Source organism: Polypterus senegalus, chromosome 14 (genome assembly GCF_016835505.1).
Source record: "Polypterus senegalus isolate Bchr_013 chromosome 14, ASM1683550v1, whole genome shotgun sequence".
NCBI lineage: Eukaryota > Metazoa > Chordata > Cladistia > Polypteriformes > Polypteridae > Polypterus > Polypterus senegalus.
This window is the reverse complement of record NC_053167.1, coordinates 35,407,001-35,434,567: the sequence shown is the minus strand read 5'-3', so window position 1 is coordinate 35,434,567 and position 27,567 is coordinate 35,407,001. Positions and strand designations below refer to the sequence as shown.

General features: G+C 37.9%; 1 protein-coding gene across 1 annotated transcript in view; it reads right to left on the bottom strand.

Moving 5' to 3' along the window:
• Positions 1-27,567, bottom strand: part of LOC120514307 (collagen alpha-1(XIV) chain) — a 228,986-nt gene that overhangs the window by 109,904 nt on the left and 91,515 nt on the right. The window contains exons 4-5 of the mRNA XM_039734634.1: positions 11,744-11,887; positions 5,972-6,124 (exon numbers count right to left, since the gene is read on the bottom strand). Of these exons, the coding sequence (XP_039590568.1) occupies positions 5,972-6,124; positions 11,744-11,887 (297 nt within the window). The remainder of the gene's footprint in view (positions 1-5,971; positions 6,125-11,743; positions 11,888-27,567) is intronic.

Sequence of the window (27,567 nt, the reverse complement as noted above, 5' to 3'; positions counted from 1 at the left end):
TTTACCACAACTGAAAACAAAAGTACCTTACATAATGTCACACACATGTGCATGAAGGACAGTTTACAGGCTCAAATAGTGCTATTTGTCAGCCAGATCAGGGGTTGGTGCTCTCACCTGATTCGCTCTCCTCTTGTTCCTCTGTAGTTTAGCCAAAGGCCCTGCCTCTCAGTGACATCATCACTTATCCACCCACTGTTGACATCACTTCTGGCAAACCCAGATGACATAATTTCCTGTATCCAGAATCCATTTTCCTGCCACATCAGTTCCTGTTCTGGCTGCCCTGATTTCACCTCTTCCTTCCATCCACCTCATTTATAGAGCAAACGCAACCTATCAGTCAGTTCAGTTGTGAACTCCGCTTATGTAAAGATGTGTTTCTTTTCTTTTGCTGATTTTTAAGTATACAGGGTGGCCATCCCCAAACCTTTTTCTGTATGTTGCCTAATTTCTCACAACAATACACAATCATGTAAAAGCACACCTGCTACAACTTAGATGCATTTTTACCTTTGGTGACAACAAATATTGTTCTTGATCCATTGTTGTTCAACATTTGTATACTTAACTGTAATACCTTGTTTGTTAACAGAACATCACACAAAATGTGAAATCAAATGAGAAAAGCTTGCTAGAAATTTAAAGATATAACTCAGAATGAGCTGCCCTCTACCAACTTAGTTTTAGAATAGCATGAAAATGATGGCTTGCATTTACAGTTTAAGTAGCAAAGATCAAAAATTGCCATCAGCTAGGTCAAAAATCCAGTTACGTGTTTAAGATTTGAGACACAGCCACATATAGAAGTAGATAAGAACCTCGGGTCATGAATGTCTCCGAACACATACAAATCAGGTTACGACCAAAAAGTTTGCCAAACTTTTGCATCTGTTCACGACCACACACTCGGTTGACGAACAAGCCGGTTTCCCTTCTGGTTTGTACGCACAGATGATTTCCGCACGTGCTCAGTCTCTCCCTGTGTAGCGAGCGAGCAAGTGAGAGAGAGAGCGCGAGAGAGCGAGCGAGCGAGCAAGAGAGAGCGTGAGAAGACAGTTAAAGAATGCACCGGGCTTGTTTTTAAAGAGACTGCTTCGAGCATTGTTTTAATCTCGTTGTATTTAATGAAGACTTTTGTCTATTGGATTTTAACCTCCACTTCACTTGTTTTTATGGGATCATTTATTTATTGAAGGATTCTGAAAGCACTGCACTTTATTTAATTTGGACTTTATATTTGATTGTTGTTTTGTTGATTTTAATAAAAGCACTTGGCACTTTTTGCACCATCCGATTGCTCCATTGTAGTGCCTCACTGTCGTGCTCATCAGTAATATTACAGATGGTGACAGGTTTAAGGGCTCCCGGAAGCAAGATGGGAGCATGCAGCGAACCCACATCATGACAGACTTTACCTCAAAACTGTAATCTCCTCTCCACCCAGTTCCTCCTCACTTCCATCATGCCAGAACTCGACTCATGCAAGGTTATTTTTCTTGGTTGTTTACAGATTTTTCTATTGTTCCTTTTTTTCCCTGTGCTTAAAACTCTTAATCCTCTTAAAAAAAAGTGTTTACAGAGAGCGGTTCGTAAGTCTACAGTATAGCGTGAGCTCTTGCAATGTTAGTTTTCTCTGTTCAAGGTTTTCTCAGTGTTATTCAATGTTTTTACATTTAGTTTACTATTACACTGTGCATTCTATGGTATAATTAACTATTTTTGTGCTTAAAAATCTTTAAAAAGATATATTAATTGTATTTACATACAATCCTATGGGGGAAATTACTTCGGGTCACGGCCAAATCGTGTTGTGACCAGAGTTTTGGAATGAATTACGGTCGTGACTAGAGGTTCCACTGTACCTGGATCTACATGTATCAAAGTCCTTGCTCAGACCTTGACAGAAATGACTCACATTGTTTGATATCTTCACTACTTTTAATAATTCCTCTACGGTTACAGAATAAGCTTAACATGATGTGGGTAATGTCTCCACAGTGTCGTGGATCATTGACTGTCTAACTAAGACTATCTGACTAATAGGAGACAGTCTGTGAGACTCCAGCACTGTGTGTTGGAGGTACTGTTCAGCAAAAAAGGACCATTCCAGTGAACTGTCTGCTCTCCCTATATCTTCACCTCCTAACATGCCAAATTTGAGTTCAATTTTAATTTATTTCATTCCTAGATGATTCCTCCTTTATAGGTAATTGAGATGAAAAGGAGTAGGCAGTGTGGTGTAGAGGTTAAGGGTTTGGACTTGAGCCTGAGTTAGAGGGTTCAAATCCTGCTACTGGCCACAAGCAAGTCACTTTCACCTGCTGGTGTTCCAATTGGAAAAACAAAAGATATGTAACCAATTGCATCCCAAATGTTGTGAGTCACCTTGGATAACGACATCAACCAAATAATAAGTGATAATAGTATACAAAAGAGGTGGAGGAAATTATATGCTACAAGGGCAATCACCTGCAGTTGAAAATCACATAGATAAAGGAGATAGCAGTGGTCTCTGGCATTCCAGAGGATGAGATGTTTTTGGCATGTAAATTCTGGTACAGTCATAAAAGAATTTTCCATAATGTGTGAACACTTGTCTAACGTTAACATAAACTTGCCTAACTAGCAAGATCTTCAAGTTTACGCACCATTCCCGTCAAAAAAAAAAATCAATCAAACACTGAGGTGCTGTTGACAGGTTTGTCTCAACTGGCATTAGATCATTGTGATATGCTGACATAATCATCATACAACAAAATTCAGCAATATAGATTTAAACATTAACTATCGGTAACCCTAAAAAAAAAATACTGGCTATGAACTGCCTAATTTGAAACAGCAACACCTTAAATTTGGAATCAAATAACTTTAAGCTGAAAAAGGACGAACCTCAATAACATGGGCAGAATGGGCAGACTACACACATTGCATGACTCAAACACAATTCTCTGGGGCTGTCCAGTAGCAACGTTAAGGCTGGTAAACAATTAAAAAAACAAGATTCTACGCACTTCTTTTCTTGCTTCAGATTCCTGTTCTTCTTTGAAACAGGGACATTATACTCCTTGCTTCTTTTTCAGATAATGAAAGAAGAATACATTGGCTGATGCCCCCATTAGCCCAAATACAGAAACACACTGAAACACCAGTGGGGTCCACGTGAATAGTAGACTGTTTGAGTATAGGCTGTGCAAACAAAGCTCTACTTTCTGGGGAGAATTACATCCTTAAATGTTTGCAGAATGTTATACAGGTCCATAATTGCTAAACTGATGTCATGTGCTGAAGTCTTAAGGCAGTAACACTAACTCAAGGGATGACATAGGCCTTAATAAACAGGAGTGACCATAGATACATTGGAAGTAACAGCAGTAAAGAGGAAGAGAGCAACTTTAGAAGTGGTATTAGCTCATTATCGCCATTCTCCCAATGATGTGTTATCCTGGGTCAACTTAGTCATCAGCTCACTATGAGGCACTATTTACATGAGGCATAAGACTGTATAATGTCTTGTGCTTTCACAATTTCACCCTACAGAAGCAAGTTCTGACTGACCCACTGGCACATGAACAATATTTCTTTAGGAATGCTCTACATTAAATGTATGAGGTGTACTTTTGTCTTGGTTTTACACATATGTATTGTAATTGTAATTGTAATAGCAATACAGATGCTCTGTGTAAGAAAGGTCAGAGCCGACTATACTTCCTTAGAAGGCTGGCATCCTTCAACATCTGCAATAAGATGCTGCAGATGTTCTATCAGATAGTTATAGCGAGCGTCCTCTTCTACACGGTGGTGTGCTGGGGAGGCAGCATAAAGAAGAGGGATGCCTCATGCCTGGACAAACTGGTGAGGAAGGCAGGCTCTATTGTAAACACGGAGCTGGACAGTTTGACATCCGTGGCAGAGCGACGGGCACTGAGCAGGCTCCTGTCAATAATTGAAAATCCACTGCATCCACTGAACAGGATCATCTCCAGGCAGAGGAGCAGCTTCAGCGACAGACTGCTGTTACTGTCCTGCTCCACTGACAGACTGAGGAGGTCGCTCCTCCCCCACACCATGCGACTCTTCAATTCCACCCGGGGGGGTAAACGTTAACATTATACAAAATTATCTGTCTGTTATACCTTCATTGTTATCACTCTTCAATTTAATATTGTTCTTTATCAGTATGCTGCTGCTGGAGTTTGTGAATTTCCCCTTGGGATTAATAAAGTATCTATCTATCTATCTATCTATCTATCTATCTATCTATCTATCTATCTATTTATTTTATGCAGATTTTTTTTTTCTTTTCTATTTTGAACAAATAATTTATTTTCTGCTTTGCTAATGGAGCAAGTGAACTTCACCTTGTGATCAATAAAGTGTTATCTAATAATAAAAATAAGTTGTTAGTATCTATGGAAACATATCAAATAGGTTTTTAAAAAAAATTTTAAGAATTGATTTTTACATAATAGTAGAATGTTGGAAAAAATTTGAATTCATTTTAAACCTTTGCCTTTGGACAAAAATGTAAAATTGTTTGATAGAATTGTTGAGCCAGCATTAATGTACATCTGTAACAATTGTCCTTGTGTAGATATTAACAGATTATAACTTCAAATTGCCTCTGCAATTTTCTCAACTAAAGACAGTGATCAAAAAATGATGGTAAGTTTAAGAATATGCAAACAAATTAGCAAGAGAGCTGTGACATATTACTGTGGGCCTATGGCAAAAAAATAGGAGTTTATGTTTCAAAGAGAGACTGAATCGTTGAAAATAATAACAAAGTTTGCAACATAAAAACGCAGTGTATATATAAAATACTTGCAAATGCATATCTTATATATAAACATCTACGCGTGGAAGTGTTTGTGTCTGTCCGGCCTGGAAGTGAGAGGTGGAGTCAGGCTAAGGACTCCACCTCCGAGGATATGTAAGGAAGGCCAGCACGTTGGCAAAACAAAACATCTGAAGAGAGAGTCAATCAATTATCCGCTAATACAGAAGCAAGGGGAGTACATCGGCAAAACGGTATCCTTTTTACTTTTCCTCCCGCCGCAAATACACAAGCAAAGTGAGCACGTCAGCAAAATGAAACCTCAGAAGAAAGACAGTCGCTAAGCTGTTAATGCACAAACAATGTGAGCACGTCAACAAAACTAAACCTCCTAGGAGAGAGATGCCCAGAGTAGTTCCTTTCAATTACCTGACATTTCTACATTTCATTTTTTTTCTGACAATTTCAATAGTTTCTAGGACCCCTGGCTTTTTACAGCATACACAGCTAGTTGTATATAACAGTAAATATATATGTTGCACATTATATGTATATTTTGAGTGTGTCTTTGGTATTGTATTATTGCCACTATTCTCAGAAGACATGCAAGTAAGACAAGCATAGGGGCTGCACACAGGCAGATATTATGCTGTAAATTGTCAAGCTATGTTAAGAAATTTTTAACATATAAGATACAGTACATACTATTTATGACTGGAGTAAAAAGAGAAGTTTGATAAGGAAATGGTGATATATTGTTTTTGAGAAAGGGTGTAGCAAAGTGATTGAATAAGTGCTTAGTGCAGTAAAAATAAAACTCATGGTTGTGTGATGCAGCTGGTAGACAGCAAATTAACCAGTATTCAATTTGCCACTATGGTTTACCTTTTTAAAAATATTTCCATTCATATACATAGGTAAATGATGTGGGCAAGAAGGAGGCAAGTGGGATATTTGAGAAAAGGAGGACATGGGGAAAAAGCTTGGAACACTATAGAATAAATCAAAATCTTGACCACCACTCAAGAGCTCACTAAAAAGGAAGTAAAGGCAAGTCTATATTTCACTTTTTTCTGGGAAAATACTGTTAGTGAGAATCCACTTGACAATATCACTAGTACTACTACTACTACTATGTAAATATAAATATTTTAAGGTATTTCTGTTCTCAGATGGAAGGAATTACAAGTTTACCTGGCAAAGAGGATTCTTTATATAAAACAACAGATGGAGATTCAACCACTTTTGACCCGTTTTCATTTCCAGACACAGTTGGACTATCATCTTTGGGCTTCCTTTGGTTCCTTTTAGAATTTCTCTCTTTTGATTCTTCTCTCAAGTTGTCAACTGCAAAGGAAAAAAACAAAACAATGGTAAGCCCAATTTCAGCACATATGCCTGTGTACTTGATGAAAATTTAACATGAAATTACAGTCAAACAAAGTTAGCTAGGTGTGAGCAATTTGAACTCATAGATGTAGCTTGAGGAAGATGAGCAAAACCCAGCATTCATAAGATTCTTGTCCTGTATGAAGTGAAAATTTATTAATCCACTTCTCACAGACAAATGGCACACTATACTTTGGCAGGTATCCACCCAGGTAAGCTAACAATGAATGTTTTAAAAAAAAGTTCTGATGATCAAGAGAAACTGCAAACATCTCATTGTATAAATGTGGTGCCTATTATTTTAAATGTGGCTACAATTGATCAACCCCCAATGTATATGGATGCAAATCTTCAGTTGACAGAAATAACTGAGAGAGCAATTTAAGAACTCAGTTTTAAGACTGCTTCCAGGTGTCATTTTATACATTTTCACTACCTCTCTCCACAGTACTAAACTGAATTCTGAGGTTGTACGTTTTGTCACAAAAGGCGACAATGTTGCCTCAAACTCAAGAACTCTAAGTATGAATCCCAGCCCTAACACTGCCTCTTCAGAATTTACAAGTCCTCATACAGTATGTGGATGTTTCTCTGGTACACGGTTTTTCCTCCTTCATCTCAATATGCAGATTAGCTTAAAGGGTATCTCTAAAGTTGGCAAAAGTGACATATTGGGAATCTACAAGATACTCTGAATATTAAAAAAAGAAATGGCAATCTGTATTTAACTAAACTGCTTACTCTTGTTGAAACTGTTTTAAGTACAAGTATACTAATAAAATTATGCACTAGTGTGGAATGGAAGTTAAAATCTTTTGCTAGCTTCTGTATGAAAATCTGCATGTTCTCTGTATGCCATGGTATTATTATAACAAATACAAATAAGTGTGCTTATTAGGGTAGAGCTGCTGGTGTGGAATGCAGTTTTTGACTCTTCCCAGCTGTTTCAGCAGTGGCCATGGCAGGTTTTCTGATAAGCTTCATTCCAAATATAAGACTAGAATTTATGCTTCCATTGTAATCAGCAGATTTTTGTATAGAATGTTTTATGGCCTTGAATGGTACTGCTCTATTTTTTTTAATCATTCTCTTTGAAGATTTTGTTATAAATGCAGCTGAACCCCCCTTGTCGGGGGCCTTCCTTGCATTTTCTCTCTGTAAGGAAAAGCCACTCTGCTCACCAAGAAGTCAGAAATAAAAGATTCTGCTTATTAGAATTGGTGTCTGCCTGCTATTTGTTTGAACCTTCGGCCACACTAGTTAAATTGTACAGTGGTAAACGCTGCTGCTCCATGGCTTTTGATATACTGTATATATTCTTTTTGGCTCATATTCTGGCCCAAACACTGTCTGTTTGAAGTTTGCACATTGTCCCTACATTTGTTTTTTTTCTCTAGTTACAAAGGTTTTCCTTACATCCCAAAGACATAAACTCGTATTGATTTGTGTATCTAAATTGGCCCCGAGATAGACTAGCAGCTCTCCTAGGATTGATTCCCAACTCCTGCAATTCTGACTTGAGAAAAGCAGGCACAGGAAGATTAATAAGATTAGTAAGAGACTCAGTAAAACTGAGGTAGATTCACTTACAAGGAGTTAAAAGTAAAATTTTAGCCTTGTGGCAAAATTATTAGTTTTAAACAAATCTGTACTTCTGTATCCAGCAGGGGTCATTAGGTCCCTTGTTGGAATGAGTTCTTTTGTAATTGGGGCGTTTTACCTGAATCTATATAAACATAATATGAAAAGGCGATAGGCCTACCCCTCCTTTAGTGATACGGCAGTAAGAAATCACATAGGAGAAATAACAGCTTTCTTTAATGACAGTTTATGCTGCATAACAGATGAAGGAAGCCAATGGCAAGAACCCAGTTTGGAAGTGGGGGCCTGATGTGTAGAGTCTGCCATTTTTGCCACTATGTTGGAAGGATTGTCAGGATCTAATGACATTATCTCCCATCCATCATTTGGCTTCAAAGGTGTGCCGGGCAATGTTCCAAGGCTTTATACTCTTTCTTCATGTGTAGGCCCCCACTTAGGACAATAATACAATTCCAAACAAGGCAAAGAGGATACAATTCCATGCTGACTCTGACAGATGAAAGATAGTGCACATTTCCCCAGCTGTCTTTATCTGTCTTGTCTTATGCTTTGCCTAGCAGTTCTAAACAATGATCCTGTGTCCTAAATCTGGGTCAGCTGTGCATGTGAGTAGAAAGAAAAGTAGATTTATAAAATATATTTGTACAGAGGACAGTGACATGTTAAACTTATGTTACAACTTCATACTGGAAAAGAGAGACTTATGTATAAAAGAAAATAATGAATTAACTATATAAATTGGTCATTAGGCTACAACCTTTTTAAAGTTACTTCTATCATGTGTGTTAAAATCATTAAGTCCTTAATCCCAGGGTTTATTCAAATAAAGCCCAAAAGCGCAAAATAAAGAGTTCAATATTAGAAAATGTACTAACATTTCTAAAAATTTTCTAAAATGGCTATAGCTCACCAAGAACTGAAACAATTGTCTGTGCTTTCCAGGATATGAAGATCTCATGACTATCACTCTAGTGCAGTTCATTTTCTTTTCAGAAACTGAAAATGTGTGTTAGTGGATTATCCAGGTAATTAAAATTCAGTAATATTTAAGATGCAAAACTACCTTGGAAGCGGAATTATTATACCAATTGTGTGTTTTACAGCAGTAATTTAACTTCAGATCACAACTAAGTGCTTCCTTACCACCTTCTTGAATTGTCGCTATTATGCAAATTGCTTGAACAAACCTGGCAATATGTTCTTACATTCCAATAAGTCTAACAAACCACTGCAACCCCTGCTCATATTAACTTCCAAAACTAATGTTTTTCAATTAGAAATGAACTGGTCTTCAAACCCTGTTCTATCCACAATACCATTTCAAAGTGCTCACATTCAGCATATATTTCTATCTGTCTCTGTAATCCTTTATCTCAGATAACACTTAACACACACACACTCCCTCTCTCACACACTCTTTCTCGTGCTTGCAGGTAAAATCAACAAATGACTATGGATCTAACTGCTTTCCACATGTGTGTATCCAAGAAACAGACTAACCTTATACTTCATATCAGCTAGGTTTTTGAGCAACAACACTCAAAAATGAAGCTGCATGTTAATTATATACAGTATGTCACTGCAGACTGTGTTATTGACTAATGGTGCTAGAACAGCCACTGAGCAAGAAAGTAAAAGGATAAATAAAAACTAAGGGCTCAAAAGTTTTAGGAGAGTTAACACAGCACAAACTGGATGACCCCTTAATACATGCAGCACAGTAGGCTTGTGGTGATAGGTGACATTATCAGCAATAAACGATTGATTACCTACATTGCAGATGGATGATCATTTGCCGATGATTTGCACCACATGATTAAACATGTCATAAATACCCTGTGTATTGGATTCCTTATGTACTGCATATGCATAGTCTGAAAATGCTTTGTAAATGCATTGATTTTACTCTAGAAACTGTAAATGCTTCTTTAACAGAATCATAGAATCTGATTAAATTTTTCCTCAAAAAATGCAAATTAGCAATCTGATAACGTCCACTATTGTAGGGTTCAACAAGGTAGATGTGATTTATTAAGTCCCCCACCACATTCACACAAATCTTATATGTAAAACAGAAATAGTTTATCAAAAAATAGTGTTATGGTTTTCAAGTACCAGTCAGGCACAGAAAATTTACAAAAAAAAAAGAAAATCAAAACTGAAAAAAAATGGCCAATTAAAAAAATCATGAGTGCAAAGTAGACTTTCTCATATACTCAGATATGGGGATGAATATTTGAAGAGTAAACAGCAAGACAATGGATTATATTTTATATAATTTATATATAATATATATAATATATATTTTTATATTATGTACATTAAAGAACAATGAACAACAAATCAAATCAAATTAATAATATATTGAACAATTATTATAAAAGCAAAGTTGAATAAATCAGACTCTGCAGCTGCATGAATAAAAAAGTACCACTTCCGGTTAGTGGAAATAGTTCAAAAGTTGATAGAAATCTATTTTTTGTACCTAATACTGTTATGCAAAATTTGATTGAGCTAAGTGAAAGTGTATTCATGTTATCGTGTTTGCACACACACACACAGACAGACACACAGACATAATTCCAAAAATGGTATTTTCGGACTCAGGGAAGTTCAATATTTGAAATGTTGAAATTTATAAAAATCTCGAAAATGAATTTTTGGATAATTACAGTACTTTCCCTATACTTGGTATTTATATGAGAAAATAAAAAATCAGGGTGCACAATGCTTTGTGTTTTTATTACTGCAGTTCAAAACACTGCTCAGATTATCTCTCCAAGATCAGACCAGTCAAACAAGCATTAAAACTTTCCTTATAAATAAATATTTTGGCCCGAACTTTTAACAGCCTCAAAAAATAAGAAGAGCTATGAAATATTATGCATCCAAAAGGCGGTGCACCATCCCTGGCATTATTATGAAGAACTAGTGTGCATGGAATAAATAAAATAACATAAAATTGAAACAGCTCCACTAATTTGGAGGTGCATATAACAGCCACAGATGAGCTAGTATGCTGTCATTTTCTGGAATTATAAACCGTGTAAGCTATTCATCTGTTTTTCGCCTTCTGAAAAGGTAGGTGTATCAGTTTGTACTCAGTATTACTGAGATTGAAATTTAGTGTTAGAATTTTTGGATTTCACAGCTTAAGTGTTAATTCCTGCCTTGCTATCAGTGCTGATTTGAGTCCCAATTCTCCTGAAGTGGATTAACCTACTTCAACAATGGATTGATAGACAAGAAAAAATGATAATAGCTAGTATCCAGTTGTGAAGATAAGCTATTTAGCTTTAGCAATCTGATATCATCCTGCCTTGTGCCCTGTGTTGGCTGGGATTGGCTCCAGCAGACCCCCGTGACCCTGTATTCGGATTCAGCGGGTTAGAAAATGGATGGATGGATGGAATCTGATATCATCAGGGGGAATGACAGGTTGTTTTCAGACATAAATATCTACCAGTCAGACATCTTTACAACATTACGTAGGTGCTATAGCACTTTAAACACCTTCCTAGCCATTATAAAAATTGTGCTATTTTAATATCTTAATATTTAAGAGGTCAAGTAATGCACTATAGACCAAATGCCCGATTACTACAAATGCACTAAGCACCTGTCAGAATAGGTTAAAAATAGCGTCTAGGAGACCTTCTGGTATTGAAGCTCAATAAAGTATTTCCTACTTGTTAATTCCATTTGACTGAATTGTAAATAAGTAAGAGAAAAAAGAAACTTAGAGTGAGGTAGAATAAAAGGTATATGACTCACAATGAGTCCTCTCCATTAATGCTAGGTCTGAGGTGCATTTCAAGGTGTACAGTATAATTTGGAGGAAGCAGTCTGAAGGTACAGCTGGAAAGGAGCATAACAGGATCAGATTTCCTGACATGATTTACGTTATGAAATACGGCAGCACTCAATCAATCTGCTGACAAGCTAACAAGAACAAAACCATGGCCAGTCACTTACTGCTAAATTTTCGTTTGGCAAAAAGCAACTCCTGTGTTCCATTCAGTACAAAAATCTGAAGAGCGTATTCCTGTGCGGACACCAGACCTGCCACAGTTGCCTTAGCAGTATTGGTCTTTAACATCATTTCATGTTCGCTCACGCCTGCAAAAAACAAAAATCAAGACACACATAAGATAGATACTGTAAGTGCACTTATCAGATCAATACACTTCCTCATATTTCAGCAGTTTTGGATCTGCTGCTTTCAAACTTTAGCAGTAATTTCTTTTAGATTTTCAGTTGAAGCAACAGCATATATAGGATGGTCCAGATCAAATTATGCAATTTTCATTACGCCATAATTTATTAAGTATATTACATAGAAAATCACCCAAAAAATCCCAGACCATCGAGAAGTGTGTGAACTGACGAAATGGAATCATCCCCACATAAATCAAAGTCATCCAGACGATCTGGATCTGCATAATTAGATTTGGACCACCCTGTAGAATAGACAATTGACAGTTAGGGGACACTGAAAACATGCTTTGTACTTGCCATTAAAGATCATGCTCAAAATCAAAGGCTGAAATTTAAGAAGGAAGCCTTAGTCTGTATTTTCTGAAACACTGGTTATATTAATATATAACCAACATATTCTCTGGTCCAACACCTCACTACAGTACAAATCTCCTTAGGCAGATGAACAGCACGAACTCAGATTCTAAAAATGATGGCAACAAGAGTTTAAGCAGAGTTGGTAGGTCAGGTTCAGAGCTCAGAACTTATAACTAAAATTATCCATTGGCTGTATTGCATGCGTCAAACAATAATAAGTAAAGTCTATGTTCTTTACAGATGTTTTTCCACACTAGAAAGATTAAGAACATGCAATCTAAATTTATTTTGAACCCATTTGGCCTTTAAGCAGTGAGTAATATGATAAAAGTGTTTTTCTTTACTGATGAAATGCATTTAAATGAATGATAAAAGCTCTTAATGAAAGTCTGCATAAGCAATCCAAGAATAGGAAATGATGTACGGTGAACATACACAGTTTAAATGAGTAAAAAAAAAACTTTGCTAGTTAAAATAAGTAAACAATTTTGCCATTCAAGGCTATTTTGGCAAAGCACTGACACCCAGCTACAGTGTACTTTGAGTGAAGAGTCACACACATCCAGAATTTAGTGTTTGTAAGGGACACACAACAAAATAAAGTCCATAAGCCATATCTTAACTGTTCTCGTGTACTGTTTTGATGATGGAGGTGGCATGTTAAATGATAATTCAAAGATTCTTTAAAAAATATCCACTCTTTATAAAATATGAGAACTGTGGAAAATGATGTTAGATTGAATGCGAAAGTCTAGCCAGGTGAGTTTTGATCTTTGTGACAACACAGAAACAACCAAGATACTAGCCGTTAATAATGTGCAGAGTAAGCCATTTATTATTATACTTGAAACAAATTGTGGTGTAGTGCACTGCGCTGCATTGTAGCATACTGTGTCAGTGGCATTGATGATTCAAACAGCAACTAACCTGGCCAGTAGAAGTGTTAGGTATGCTTGGTGACCTTAGGGTTTGAAGTTTCGTCTCTTACCTCCTCTTCACAGAATTGTTTTCCTATCCTTATTTTCTTTTTCCTTTTAGAAAATTTGATTGAAGTCATTAGATATAACTGATCACTCTCCACAAGGGAAGAATGGTGGTGCAGTGGTAACGCTGCTGCCTCGCAGTAAGGAGACCTGGGTTCGCTTCCTGGGTCCTCCCTGCATGGAGTTTGCATGTTCTCCCCGTGTCTGTGTGGGTTTCCTCCCACAGTCCAAAGACATGCAGGTTAGGTACATTGGTGGTCCTAAATTGTGCTTGTTGTGTGCCCTGCCTGGGATTTGTTTGTGCCTTGTGCTGGCTGGGATTGGCTTCAGCACACCCCTGTGTTAGGATATAGCGGGTTGGACTATTACTGACTCTCCATAAGGTACTCAACACCTAGAGCTTTATTATTTTCTTCTTTCATTTGGTTGGGTAGTACCAGTGCTTTGCTTTTATCACCTAAATCCTTTTCACAGATTGCAGTTTCATTTCCCTGCCTCCCACTTTGACCTGACCGAATCCATGTTTTGAGGTAGAATCCTCCAGCCCTCAAAATTTCTTCAACCTCCGCAGTGATTTTATCCAGCCTCTGTTTGTCACAGTGGGAAGTAAGAATATCATTCACATAACTGTCCTCTTCAAGGACTCTGTGCTCCTCTTGTAGGTGAACAAACTTCATCATTCTTGCTGTTTCTTGCATAGCCAGCTTTGCAATGCATCCTGCAGGTCTATCTCCAATGTTGGCTCTGGTGACAGCAAATTCACTTATTTCATCTTGCGGAACATCTCTCCAGAGAAATCTGTGGAGGTGAAATTCATATTCCTCTAGCCAGACCGAGTTGCACATTTTTTTTGATGTCTCCTAACGCAGCATACACTCCTCTCTTAAATCTAAGCAGAAAAGCCCTTATAGGGTTAAGAACATCTGGTCCCTTTAGCAGGAGATCGTTCATACTCACTCCCTTAAACTTTTGACTACTGTTCCATACAAGGTGCACTGAGTGGGGATTTGGTGTTACCAGGTGGCTTACATACCACACAGGCCCCTTCCAGCCATTGATCATCTTCTGAGATGTATAGGCAATTTTCCAGATTGGTTCTTTCTCGAGCTGCTTTTTTGTCCTCAGAAATATAGCTTCTACTCAACTTCTATTATTTGGCAAGGAGACTGGGTCCTCAATCCATGGATACCTTGCATCACAGTGTGGAGATGTGCTATGGGCAACCTCTTCTTTGTAGCCGAGACCTTTTTTATGATTTCAAGTTCTCGTTCCTCTGCCAAAGTCATCTCCTTTCCTCCTGGTTGTTAATTTACACAGCGACACCCTACACATTTGGGCTCACATGTTGCTCCAATACTGTCCCACTTCCACCATTCCAGGAATTCCCGATTATTAGGAGCTGTGTACTTAACTTCAAATGTACCTTTGTGGTGTAACTGGATCTTTTCAGCCTGTATCTGGATCACACGATTTTGAATCACCTCTTTATATTTAACTGCAGCTGTTCTTATTGAGTGAGCAAAATGTGTCTTTGAATAGTGTGTAGTTATATCGATGTGTTCAAACAAGTCGGGATGAGCTCCGCCCACAGTTTTCTCCAACGGACTCTCCCATAGGACTAGGTCTCCAATTACTTTCACTCTTTGTGGTGTAAGTCTTCCCTCCTGGTGGATGATAAGAAGTTCAATACGTTTTGGCCATTTAAACTCTTCAATGTCAACCCTTGGAAAGAATCTCTTTAGCTGCTCACGTCTAATGATTCTATGTACTTAGACAACAACAACATTTATTTATATAGCACATTTTCATACAAACAATGCAGCTCAAAGTGCTTTACATGATGAAGAAAGAGAAAAAAGACAGCATAAATAATTACTGTAAAATTAGGGAACACTAATTAACACAGAATAAAAGTAAGGTCCGATGGCCAGGAAGGACATGAAAAAAAAACTCCAGATGGCTGGAGAAAAAAATAAAATGTGCAGGGGTTCCAGGCCTTCTCTAAGCATTCTACCTAACATAAATGACCTCAATCAGTCCTCATTGTATTCAGGGTTCTCATGGATGAATTTGATGATGATGGTCATGTGGACTTCTGGCCTTTAATCCATCGACGGTGCTTTGATTAGGTGGTGGTGGTGCAGATCGCCATTAGGCAATTTAGGCAATCCTGTCTAAACCATAGCAGACCAGTTCATGAGCCCTCTCTGTTCCCCTCGGTGTCCTCACTCTGACTTTGAGGAGGTATCTCTTGGTGTTCACTTTGATACTAATTCTGCCAACCCCATGCACAATATCTTTTCACTTCTCAATTTCAGCCTGTTAGAGCTTCATGAGTGATGTAGTTCGTGTCTGATGCAAGATTCACCAAGGTACTAACTTTTTCACATGCATTGGCAGTGACAACCATCAACATAAGGAGAACAGGAAGTTCATTCTTCTGAAAGAGACTGGTTGCTATAGGTACCTTTGGTCACTGCAGTCTCATTAGTGAAAGCTTTTTTGCATCTTTCTGCCATTTCTGGTGAGAGTCTAGCTAAGAACTCCTCTTGCTCCTCTGTTAGCTTGTTTGTCTTTGTTTTATCTGCCCCAGCCATCTAATTTCCTTTTTTAATTTCTTTTCTTGGTCAAAGAAAGAAGTGATGATCCTTCTCTTTTGCATTCTTTATTCCTGCACAGGTAAGAGTCTCTGCAGTTGCCATCCTCCTCATGACACTTTGTGCATGCTCCCAACTTCTTTACAGCCACTTTTTTCTCACTCAGCTTGAATCCTTTAAACTTCTTACAAAAGAACAGTTTATCTTTGTGTTTCTCATCTCCACATACAATATACCCATCTTGAGAATAATCTTTCCTTGCTGTTCTAGTTGTAGCATATTTTCTTTCAAATTCCTTTCCTGCTTTATCTGGTTTCTTAAATTTGTCTGCTACTTTAAGCTGCTCAAGCTTCTCAAATATTTCTTTTTCTATTTTCAATATTAATTTTTCAGGAACTTAAGCAGAATGTCAAAGTGGTTGTCTGGGGTGACACCATTTGCAGGGTCAATCATAAACATTAGCCAGTCTTTCTTCACAAATTCAGGTAGTTTGCTTTCTATGGATTTGATCACAAGATGGTTTTTGATTGAGCCAGCATTTCCAAGTTCTGTGAGATCTGCTAGGGCCTTCTCCGCAACTTGGATTAGATCAATTACTTTTCTTGGCTGATTTCCTCTTACACCAGGAATCATCTCTAGTTCTTCAACAGTTTCTATAGCAATCATAGTCTTATTGCCATAACAGTTCTCTATCACTCTTAAAATGTCCTCAGCTGTGTTATAACTTGATAGCCTGAGGTCTCTGGTGATATTATCACATATACTGCCTAGGAGCTGTATCTTTTAAACTTCAGCTGACCCAGTTGGCTCTCCTTGTTTCTGCCAATCTTCCCAATCTTATTTCCAGCGATGGAACTCTCTTTTGCATCCACTGAACTTAGGCAGACTGGTTGGTTTTAACCTCAGAACTGGCGTGGCTAGGATGGTAGTTGTAGCTGGTCCTGGATCTATACTTGTACTTATACTATACTATACTTGCCTGTTCTTCCTCGGCAGTACTCCTTGCTCTTAAAAACTCTGCTTTTCATGACTCAAATTTGTTGCCTATTGCTTTGTGGTTTCTCACTTCAGCCTTAAGGTCATCTTTCTCTCCCGTTGGATTCCATTGCTCCCAGTCTTATAGAGCCCCATCTACTTCTTTAATGAGCTTTTCCAGAAAAATCAGTTGCACTTTAAATCTCTCACAATTAATACTACATACAGGTATTGCTTTTGTCTCTTAACATGCCTTCTCAGATTCTTTTACAGCAATAAATAGTCTATCTTTTCCATATCTGGTTAATAAGTGGTCTTGAACAATGTTCTTCACTTCATCGAATCGTGACTCACAGTCCCTGATTACTTTCTCAGCCTCTTGGTACTTTTCAGTCAACGCAGAATCAATCATCAGAATCTTTCATCACTTCAGCCTCAGCCAGTAGCCCAGCCTTGTAGTCATCATTTGCTTCCATGACTCTCCTCACATTAGTAGAAAGTTTTTTTGAACTCCTCTCTAAGCTCTTCTTCAGTCATGCTGCTTGCCCATCGGATAAGATAATTAGCCTACTTTGTGAAGCTACTTTTCATTGTGCTTCTATCTCTCTTAAGATGGTCTACTGTCTTTCCTAGAGCATCAAGAGCCATCTTGCTTTCAAGAATGTTTGAAAATAATGTACTTTCTCTTCCTTCTTTATTAATATTTTTCTTTATTATTATTCCTCTTTTTTCCCACTTGTGCATCAATAATATCTTCACTTTTCTTTGGACCTTCTGAAGCCTTTAATCTTCTATCCCCACTGTTATGCCTTTGGTTATCAGCTATCAGGTTATTTAGGTTTTCCGCATCAATGTATGCCCAAACTTGAAAAAGGCCTTTAGCTGATTAAAGAGGACACATGGAACAACTTTTCCTTTTCGTTATTTGATGCTGTTGTAATAATAAACATGTTGCAAGAGCAACAGTAACAACAGGGACAGAAATAGGATTTAGGAGTAGGTTGATAACCTTTGTGATGGATGGCCAGCAGCTTGACTTGGCCGGGACGCTCCGAGAATGAAAGGATGGGGGAAGGCAGCAACTTTTGGAAACTGCCTCCCCCAAGACACTAGATGGCAGCTTCCCTGGAGTATAGCAGTGCCCTGGATTCCCACAGGGCATCCTGGGACTTGTAGTTTGGTTTCTCAGCACTGTTGGGTGCCGTAGGTGCCGCCAGGGGGAGCTGTCGAAGGACCTGGGGAGTTATACTTTCCCTACAGCTAGGAAGTACTAATGGATCATGCGGACGGGAGTCCCGAAATACTTCCAGGCTGACTAAAGAACTTGAGTTCTCCATCTGACCTGGAAGTGCTGGCAAATCACGTGTGAGGAAGAACAGAAGCACTTCCAAGCCAGGCATTTTTAAAGGATGGCTGAAGACCCAGCAAGCGTGCTGGAGTCAGGAAGTATAGGACACAGCTTGCTGGGAGGTGTGGAGGAGAGAATTGTGTTATTTATATTTGCAATTTGTGATTTTATTTTTTATTTATAGAAGAAAGAAGATTAAAAACACTTCTTATTGCTTTTACTTGGTGACCTGAGCATCTGTCTGTTGGGATTAAAGCGGCAATAGTGACCCTTAGCATCCACGCATTTAAATTGGCATAGTCAGTGGGATTCTGACCATCAGTTTGGGTCAGAAAACCTTTAAAAATAAACATGGATGCAACCAGACAGACAGCGCTGTGATATGAAAGTGCCCGCAAAAGCCTACCATATACAGTACATTGGGCCGTCATGGGAAAAAAGAAGATGAGGCAGATCGGCAGCGTCATGTTCGAAAGTGTTGCCGTCAGTGGAGAGAGGAAGAGAGGCAACCATCTTCAAGGAAGAAATCTTCCAGATAATAACATCCAGAATGTGGTACGTGCCAGGGAAAGATTCAGGAATTTTTATGAGTTAATAAACTTTTTCCCATGTGTGTACCTCCCAGATGAAGATGATCTGGAAGACTGGAAAGGAGCAGGAAACTATCCCGAAGATGAGGATGGCCTTCTCGACCAACGTCCGAGTGACTATGAGGGTTCGCAACCATTCGTGACCTGCCCTATGGAATTCTGAGAAGGAGAAGGTCAACATCATCCCGCCTGTGAAGTCATCGTTTGCCAGATGGACTCAAAGTCCCAGAAGGGGAGGGGGAGGCGAACAAAGCACCACCCACCACATACGAAGGTAAAGAGGTCTGGGAGACAATTTAACAGTCTGCCGCCTCCATCTGACCCGGAAGTGCTCTGTTCTTCCTCCCACGTGATTTGCCAGCACTTCTGGGTCGGGCACTATTTAAAGGATGACTGAAGAACCAGTAAGCGTGCCAGAGTCAGGAGGTGTAGGACAGAGCTTGCTGGGAGGTATGGAGGAGAGAATTGTGTTATTTATTAACAAGAAACAGGAAAAACAATCATATTACTGCATTTCATAAATCTCTTCACTGGCTACGTAGCCATCATCATAACATGCTGGGGTGAGAGGGGGCATTGCAGCTAACGTTGTCCTTCTTTCCTTGCCGCTCAGAGAAACCACCTAGCATAAGCCCTTAGCCTCACCCCTTCCGGCACGCACTATAAAGAAGCCAGGCTGCCTGGTAGGAACTGTCATTCTCTTCTAAGACCGAACCGCTGGACAGAGCTCCCAAGAAATTACCCTGATGCTACTTTGAAAAGCCGGGCTCTTATTTTGTGTTTTGACCAAGTGGCTAATTTTCTTTTCTTAAGGTGTATTTTGAGTTGGACATCCTATAATTAAATGGGACGACCCGGTTGGTGTCCCAAATTTTCAGAGTTACAATCCTGTCATTCCTGCACAGTGCCACATAAGTTAAAACTAGTTAAAGGAAAATTGAATATACAAATAAATTAAAATAAAACAAAATCAAAATACATCAGATTTAGTTTTTCTTTAGTTTGCAGACTGAGCATTTTTGTCAAGCTACCAATAAACAGTATAGATACAGCCCACACAGTCAAAAAGGATTTCAGTTTCTCACTACCGTTCAGAAAGTGTAATGAGAAAGTAATGTGCAATGTGACAGGTAAGTTGTTGTCAACAAAATGCAAACACCTAAAAAGTCTAAACATTTTTCATTCGTTATCTGCTACCCATAAGGCATTTCACATAAAGGTTTGGTTGAGCTGTACATTTCAGCCTAAGGCTTTTAAATTATTATATACAATAAGTGTAAAATAAGTAAGAAAGCAGCTTGTCACAACTGACATCAAGACCACATTAGCACCCTGTAATTTGGTTTTAGTGTGGGGCGCTGAATGAGTTGCTGTGCATATATGTTGAGCTCAGTCACAATTACATTTAACAAGACAGCACTTATGAACTGACAGAAATTCTGTAAAAGACCATCTGTATTTGATACATCTGCCTTGATCAGTGAACTGCGGCTTTGAAGGTTGCCCACCACACACATTCTGAAGTGTGTCCAGAGTTTACTGTTTATGCAAAGCCATTACCTTTGTATACTTCACTATTACTAGAACTAAAATCCATAATGTTGCCATTGGCCATTAGTAAAGAACTGTCACTATTGAAAGAGCCAATCTTAGAATGAATGCTTTAAGTTAAAAGTCATATTAGTGTTTGCTTAATTTGAATAGAATATAACTTTCTGTCATATTTAAAGATTATGGTATAACTCTTTCTCCTCTGGAAGTTAATATGAGATAGAACTTTCTAGCTATACCTGTAATACAGTGTGTTAATGAAGTCAGTGTGTTTTGTAATAGGTCCCATTGCTAGTAGGGACTGAAAGACCTATTTGTAGTTTGTAAATAGGATAGGCATACAGTTTTCTGACTGTTTAAAAACAGTTCAACTGTATGAGCAAATTACAAGAATGAAACAAGATATATAAGCTTTAAACTGAACTATTCTTAAAGAAGAACTTTTCTTTTCTTAGCTATATCATTTTTTTCTATTTGTGTGTGAATCATTTAACTTTAAATTTTCACTAATGTTTTAAAAATTAAAATATTTTGTCTGTGGAATCATTTCAATGTGTCAGACTATTGCCAGTATCCCATGAAACAAAGTAAAGATGCAGAACTTTGGTAATTTTGAGTAGACACAGCTACAATTATTATAGCACCGACAGCCTGTGTTCAGCTCCACTGCTCCGCATATACTGTCCAATAGTCATCCTCCACCACAACTTGCAATTCACTGCAGAGACATAAACTTGATGGTATGAGTTCAACTAGTGTTGGACGAGTTATCTCAGGGATAGTGGTAAAGGGGTTAAAGAGGACTGGATTGGTCAGTCTATAGGAAGAAATGTTTGTTTATAAAACAAATTAATATTTTTTCTTATATCTTGAACTGAAGTCCAGGTAATCACTTGTTAAAGTCCAGCCATTGGACAAGAGGGTGAAATGTGATCGCAAAACATGATTTATGGTATACTTCTAAAAATAAACTTAATTAATTTTGGAAGTAATGCCTTATCCACAACACTGCACTAGAAAATATAAGGAATTTTCTGTTTGTCTCAATATATTACATAAGGCCTGTAAGAGCTGCTTAGAAAGCCGTTAATGCTACATAGTGCCTATCATAATTGTGACTGGATTTATAAAATGGCTGTGATATGTAAGGTATTAAAATTTCGTTCTGGTATTAGTTTTTGGAGCAACACTGTCTCCACTCTGCTTTGCCAGATGCTTCTACTTTTAGTCAGAAGTAATAATAAATCGGAGAAACAGTTTGACCATCTACTGACTTCAGTATTAGACCCTCTATCTAACAACTCTTTATCTAAATTACCACCACAGTGAGAGACACCTGTTTACGTAGCTGTGAATGAGCATAGCAGTTTAATTAGTTTACACTTTTGTTTTCAGCCAACTAGATTGTTGTAATTCACTCTTTATAGGACTACCTAAAACAGACACCAATTGGTTACAGTTAGTGCAGAAAGCAGCATCAAGAGTCTTAACTAGAAAAAGAAAATCTCAGCACATTACACCAATCTTAGCGTTGTTACATTGGTTACCCATCTCACTTAGAATTGACTTTAAAACACTACTAATGGTTAAATAATCTTGCCCCTTCCTATATTTTGGAATGTTTGTCCCCTTACACTCCATGTCATAACCTCAAAATCCTCAAATGAAGGTCTGCTTATAATTCCATGAGCCAACCTCACAAGTGGTGAGGTGGCCTTTTGTTGTTTGCATCTAAACTTTAGAATAATTTACAAACAGAAATTCGCCAGGCTAATACTGTAGAACAATCTAAAAAACTTCTAAAAAAACATTTTAAAATGACTTTTTTGTAGCAAAATCTTTAGTTGTATCGATTCCCTGTTAGTCTATATGGGCAATGAATTATTTTCTTCTGGGTTCTGTAATTCCCTACTAATCTGTACTACGGTATTCTCTGCAGTCTTTTCTGTTGCCACCACGTGATCAAGGTACAATGCTGCCCCCTGTGTTTATGGATTGCATGTCGAGTGTCCCACATGTCCACATGACCACCATCATCTTCAATTTCTTCCATATGAAGCCTGAAAACTAGACTGATTTAGAACATTTATTTTAGGAAGAATGCTCAGTGTTGGCTGGGAAGTCTTTTGGCCTTGGGACCCCTGCAGATTTTGGTTTTTTTTTCCCCTTCCCTAACTGGAGTTTTTTTTTTTTTTTGGTTCTCTTGGCCATTCAAACGTAACTTTTTCTTTGTTACATACTATATAATACTATTGTCTAACTGTGTTTGTTTATGTTTTATATTAACTTCCTTTTATTTCATTTTGTAAAGCGCTTTCAGCTCAATTGTTTGTATAAAAACATGCTATATAAATAAATGTTATTAATGTTGTTGCCCAGGGAGGGATTATTATGTTATTTTTATGTTTTATTATTTCAATGTTTTTTCTGTAATGTTTTGTGTTTGACAATCCATGTAGTAATCCTTGTCATTCTGTTTTGAAGGGGGCTATGTAATAATGTAATAAACTGATGACTAGGGTGTTGTGAGGTATACTAGTACTAAAAAAAGTACCACATTTGTAAAATGCTACTATGCCATACATGAACATGTGATAGAAATTGCTTTATGCTGCCTTTATTGAAAAGCAAAATCAATGTCATTAAAAAAAAAACAAAGGCACAGAGAGCACGGAGTTTATAAATGTGCTAATTCTTTGCATGGGCTGTATGGAGTTACTGTAGATGCTTACAAAATGCACAATGCTCACACAGAACTTTGGTAGTAATCTAACTGCATAGCAGTGCTGCATTTTTGTGACTAGCAGGAGGCAATGCATAACATTTTTCTCAGCATTTATTCCTAGCCTTCCAAGGGCTTAGACCCCAACAGGTATGAAATGGTATTTACAGGAAAAATAAGAAAAGTTAAGATGAATGTATTTAAATTGGTTAACAAAGACTACTAGTTTACAAATAATGCTTTCCTGTGCATGTTTTATAAACAGACACAAACACAAGCTAGTTCAACCCTAATTTCAGTGATTCTGTAAAGTGTGACACAAAAAGCTTTGAACACACTGTTTTAATAAAGCCACATTTCACTAATAATATTCATCAGACCACAAGGGCATTTTGAAGTGTATCTTATTCCAGATTAAAATTTAAGATGTCAATAAAGATTTTCAAACTGTATTTTGCTTATTTCTTTGAAACATTCGTACGTTGAAGTATTCCAGATTCTCAGCGTACAGGGCAGCCTGCTTTCTGAAGCTGCACTAGGTTAGGAATAAAAAGATCGCAAGGGGCTCTGGGGAGTAGAAAAGAGAAGTGGCTGGTGGAACAAAAGTGTAAGAGCACAAGGGTTCGGGGTGGGTCGGTTAACGTAAGATGCATGAAGGGAGAGGACCTGTCTCGGAGGAGTCGGAAAGCTGTTAGTGGAGAGAATAACAATTTAATGGACTACAATATTTTCACTGCAGGAGCGGAATGATGAGGTGTTTGGAGACAGCATGTGAAAATATAAGAGGAGAGAGAAGCAGCTTTGTACTTCACAGCAATGGCACTGAAGACTGAGACAGAGTGTACAGGGAGGTCAGTCAGGTTGGGAATCAAGGAAGAAGGAAAATGTGTCCCTAATAATCTTACCTGGGTACCATATTTGGATGTTATGGCTGTATTGTATGACAGTATGGCTGGACACAATAGTAGCAGGGCTGGTGGGCAGGACCACTCCAATACAAGTACTCATGTTGTTCTTGGTTGTGGCTGTTACTACAGTTGGTGTTTAGTTTTGTGAATAAGGTTTTGGGGGAAACATTAATTCAGCATTTTATTTTGTAAAAAATAAAGTTATCCGTTACTTGCTCCGGTATTGAGGTGAAAAGCTGGTATCTGTACTAAAGTCAAAATTTTTGCATTGATCAATCTAACACTAGATGACTAGCACATAGCGCTGATATTACAAAAGTTACAAATGAAAGACATAAAGGAAAAAAAATATATGATATTAAACATAAAAATGCCAAATATTTGAAAGGCCAGGAAAAAAAGAAGCTCAACTACTCAAAACATTTATACACATTTCCTAATATGTTACAAATCACATAATTAACAATACCTGTCACCTACACCAACATTTTTCCTGCCTTCAAGCTATATAAAATCATAAATGGCATGCAGTGTATCCCCATCAGCAAGCTATTGAAGGAATGTTAATAAAAATCAGTAGCTGTCTTTCCAAAACAGTACTTAAAAATATTTCAGACTCAACATACAGTATATGTCACAAATCCAACTAGTATATGGATGTTCAATTTTGATTAGAAAAAGATCATTTTAACAACTATAGGCTATTTGATTGCATTTAGTTTTTACTGTGTTTTTACATACTGTATGCATAAAACTTGTGCTCAATATCTGTAGAAGGGCAGACTTCTTCAGAGAAGATAACGTGAATAATACTTATGTATAGGTGACATACTAAGTACCATGTGTTACATAAAATACAGCAGAATACTTGAAAATGGAGATGAACTAAGGCTAAGAAAGACCATGATATGGAGGAATGTTTACATGGATAAAGCTAATAAAAATTAAATAAGGTGATTAACCGCCTTGGCGTTAACCAAAACTGTTAAGTTTAATTTTGGTAGGGCAAACGTTGAACAGATGCGGCAAAGTCTAAGGAGGATAGGCTGTCTGGGATAAACTTTTAAGTGCGGAGACAGTTGAGGAGCAGTGGAACAACTTTAAAAAGGTTTTACATAGAATGCAGGACAGGTATATACCTAAATTTGGAATTAGTATGAAGTTTCAAAAAACTCCAAGGTGGGTTAATAAAGAGTTGAAAAATAGCTTCAAAGGATAAAACAGTTTATAAGATTAATAAGTCCAATGTGAATCGAAGGGTGTATGAGAACATGAGGACAATCGTTAAGTAGGATATTAGAGAGGCTCTGGAGAGGAATATGGCAGATAACTTTAAGGATAAAGTTTCAGTATTTTAGTAGTAAAAGAACAGTCAAGGAGGAGGTAAAGTGTATCAGGAATATTAAAGGTCAATTAAAAAATACAGACAGTGAAATAGCAGGTGCTCTAAACTTTCATTTTTCTGAGGTCTTCACAAGTCACAAAGTAGATAAACTGTGATCGAGTGAGATGTACATCTTAGATTAAATAGGCTGAAATCAAACCAATCACCAGTATCAGATAATATTTACCCTCGAGTTCTTAAGGAGGTTAGCAAGTACATATATAAACTCTTGATGTATAGTTTTAGGAATTCACTGAGAAGTGGGGGAAATTCCAGAGGACTGGAAAATGGCAAATATTATCCCATTATATAAAAAGGATGGCCAGGTAAATCCAAGCAATTATAGGCCAGTACATTTAGTGTGCATCACAGGTAAATTAATGGAAGGAATTTTTAAGTATAAGATTGAGCAACACATGGCAAGAACAGGAGTTTTACTGAACAGTCAGCATGAGTTCAGAAGAGGAAGGTAATGTCTTACCAACATGCTGGAATCCTATGAGGAAGCAACAAAAGGATATGATCAAAATGGAGTATATGATATTTTTTATCTTGACTTTCAGAAAGCATTTGCTACATGATTGATGTTTGGATGCAGGAAGCAGAGGGTTATGGTGTGCGGTACCATATCACAATTGGTTGTTGTTAAGAGTGGTGATCCACAGGGGTTCATTGCTGGTACTACTGCTATTTATATATATATATATATATATATATATATATATATATATATATATATATATAGGTGTCAACACAGACTTGGAACAGAGGCATATGTATGAATAAACAAAAAAATCGTCTTCCCCGTGTCCCTCAGCCCTAACACAATCCCAAAACCACATCAAAAGAAAAACACTCAAAAACACTCTCTTCTTCTTCCTCCTCCACTACTCCTCCCAGGCAACTTCGTCCCCCTCCTCCTGACTCTGGCACCCTGAGTAGTGGCTGCAGGCTCCTTTTGTAGCCCTCCCAGAAGTGCTCTAGGTGGTAATTGGCCTAATTAGGCTGCACTTCCGGGTGTGGCTGCATTCCAGCCCACAGAGGCTTGTTAAGCTGTGCAGCTCCTCCAGGTGGTGGCCATGGAGCCCAACATGTCTAAGTCCTAAAGTCCCATATCAGTGGCCCTGAAGTAACCCAGGAGGGCTGCCACCACGCATTTCGGGGGACGTAGTGTGCATCCCATGACTGCTCCCCTGATCCCAATGTCGTAGGGGCGTCCCGGCCGTCCGCCACAATATATATATATATATATATATATATATATAGAGTTACACATGTGCGATTAGGAGGCAGTCAAAGAGCCTAAAGGTGAGTGAAATATCTCGAGATAGAGGGTCATCACGTGGTACATACCTGAACCTCTTTTCATTAACAGAAAACCTGAAGAAAAATAATTCCCTCAACTTCTGGGCTCCAAAATGGTCGTGATGACATCACTTCCAGCCAACCATGATGACGTCAATTCCGGTTCCATCAAATCATCTCACTTTCGCTGCAACATGATAACATTGGTTCCGGTTCCTGCTGCAACGTCACTTCCTGCCAACCATTTCCTGTCCCATCATCCTTTTTGTTATAAATCTGCCATTTTCTTTCAGTAAATTGTTACTTGCTCTAAACAAGACTTTGAATCGCTTTATTCCTTTATTGTCTGTATGACAATATACGGAGACAGTCCTCAAAACTTTGTTTGTTTTTGTGACGTATTATTTTGGCAAGAATAATCACCACAATATATATAAATGATTAGGATAGGAAAATAAGTAACAAGCTGGTATAGTTTGCAGATGATATAAAGCTAGGTGGATTGGCAGATAATCTAGACTCCTTTGAATCATTACAGAGGGACTTGGACAGCATACAAGCATGGGTAGATTTGGGGCATTTGAAATTTCATTTATGTAAATGTAAAGTATTGCACGTGGGAAGTAAAAGTTTTAGTTTCAATATACAATAAGAGGTCTGAAAATCAAAAGTACAATCTTTTTAGAAGGAATTAGGAGTTTTAGTGGATTCAACATTATCATCTTTCAGACAGTGTTTAGAATCCATTAAGAAGGCTAACAGATGTGTAGAGTAAAAGTCCAAGAAGGTTATGCTCAAGCTTTTTAATGCATCGGTTGAGGTGTCATCTGGAGTAATGTGTGCAGTTTTGGTCTCGAGCTA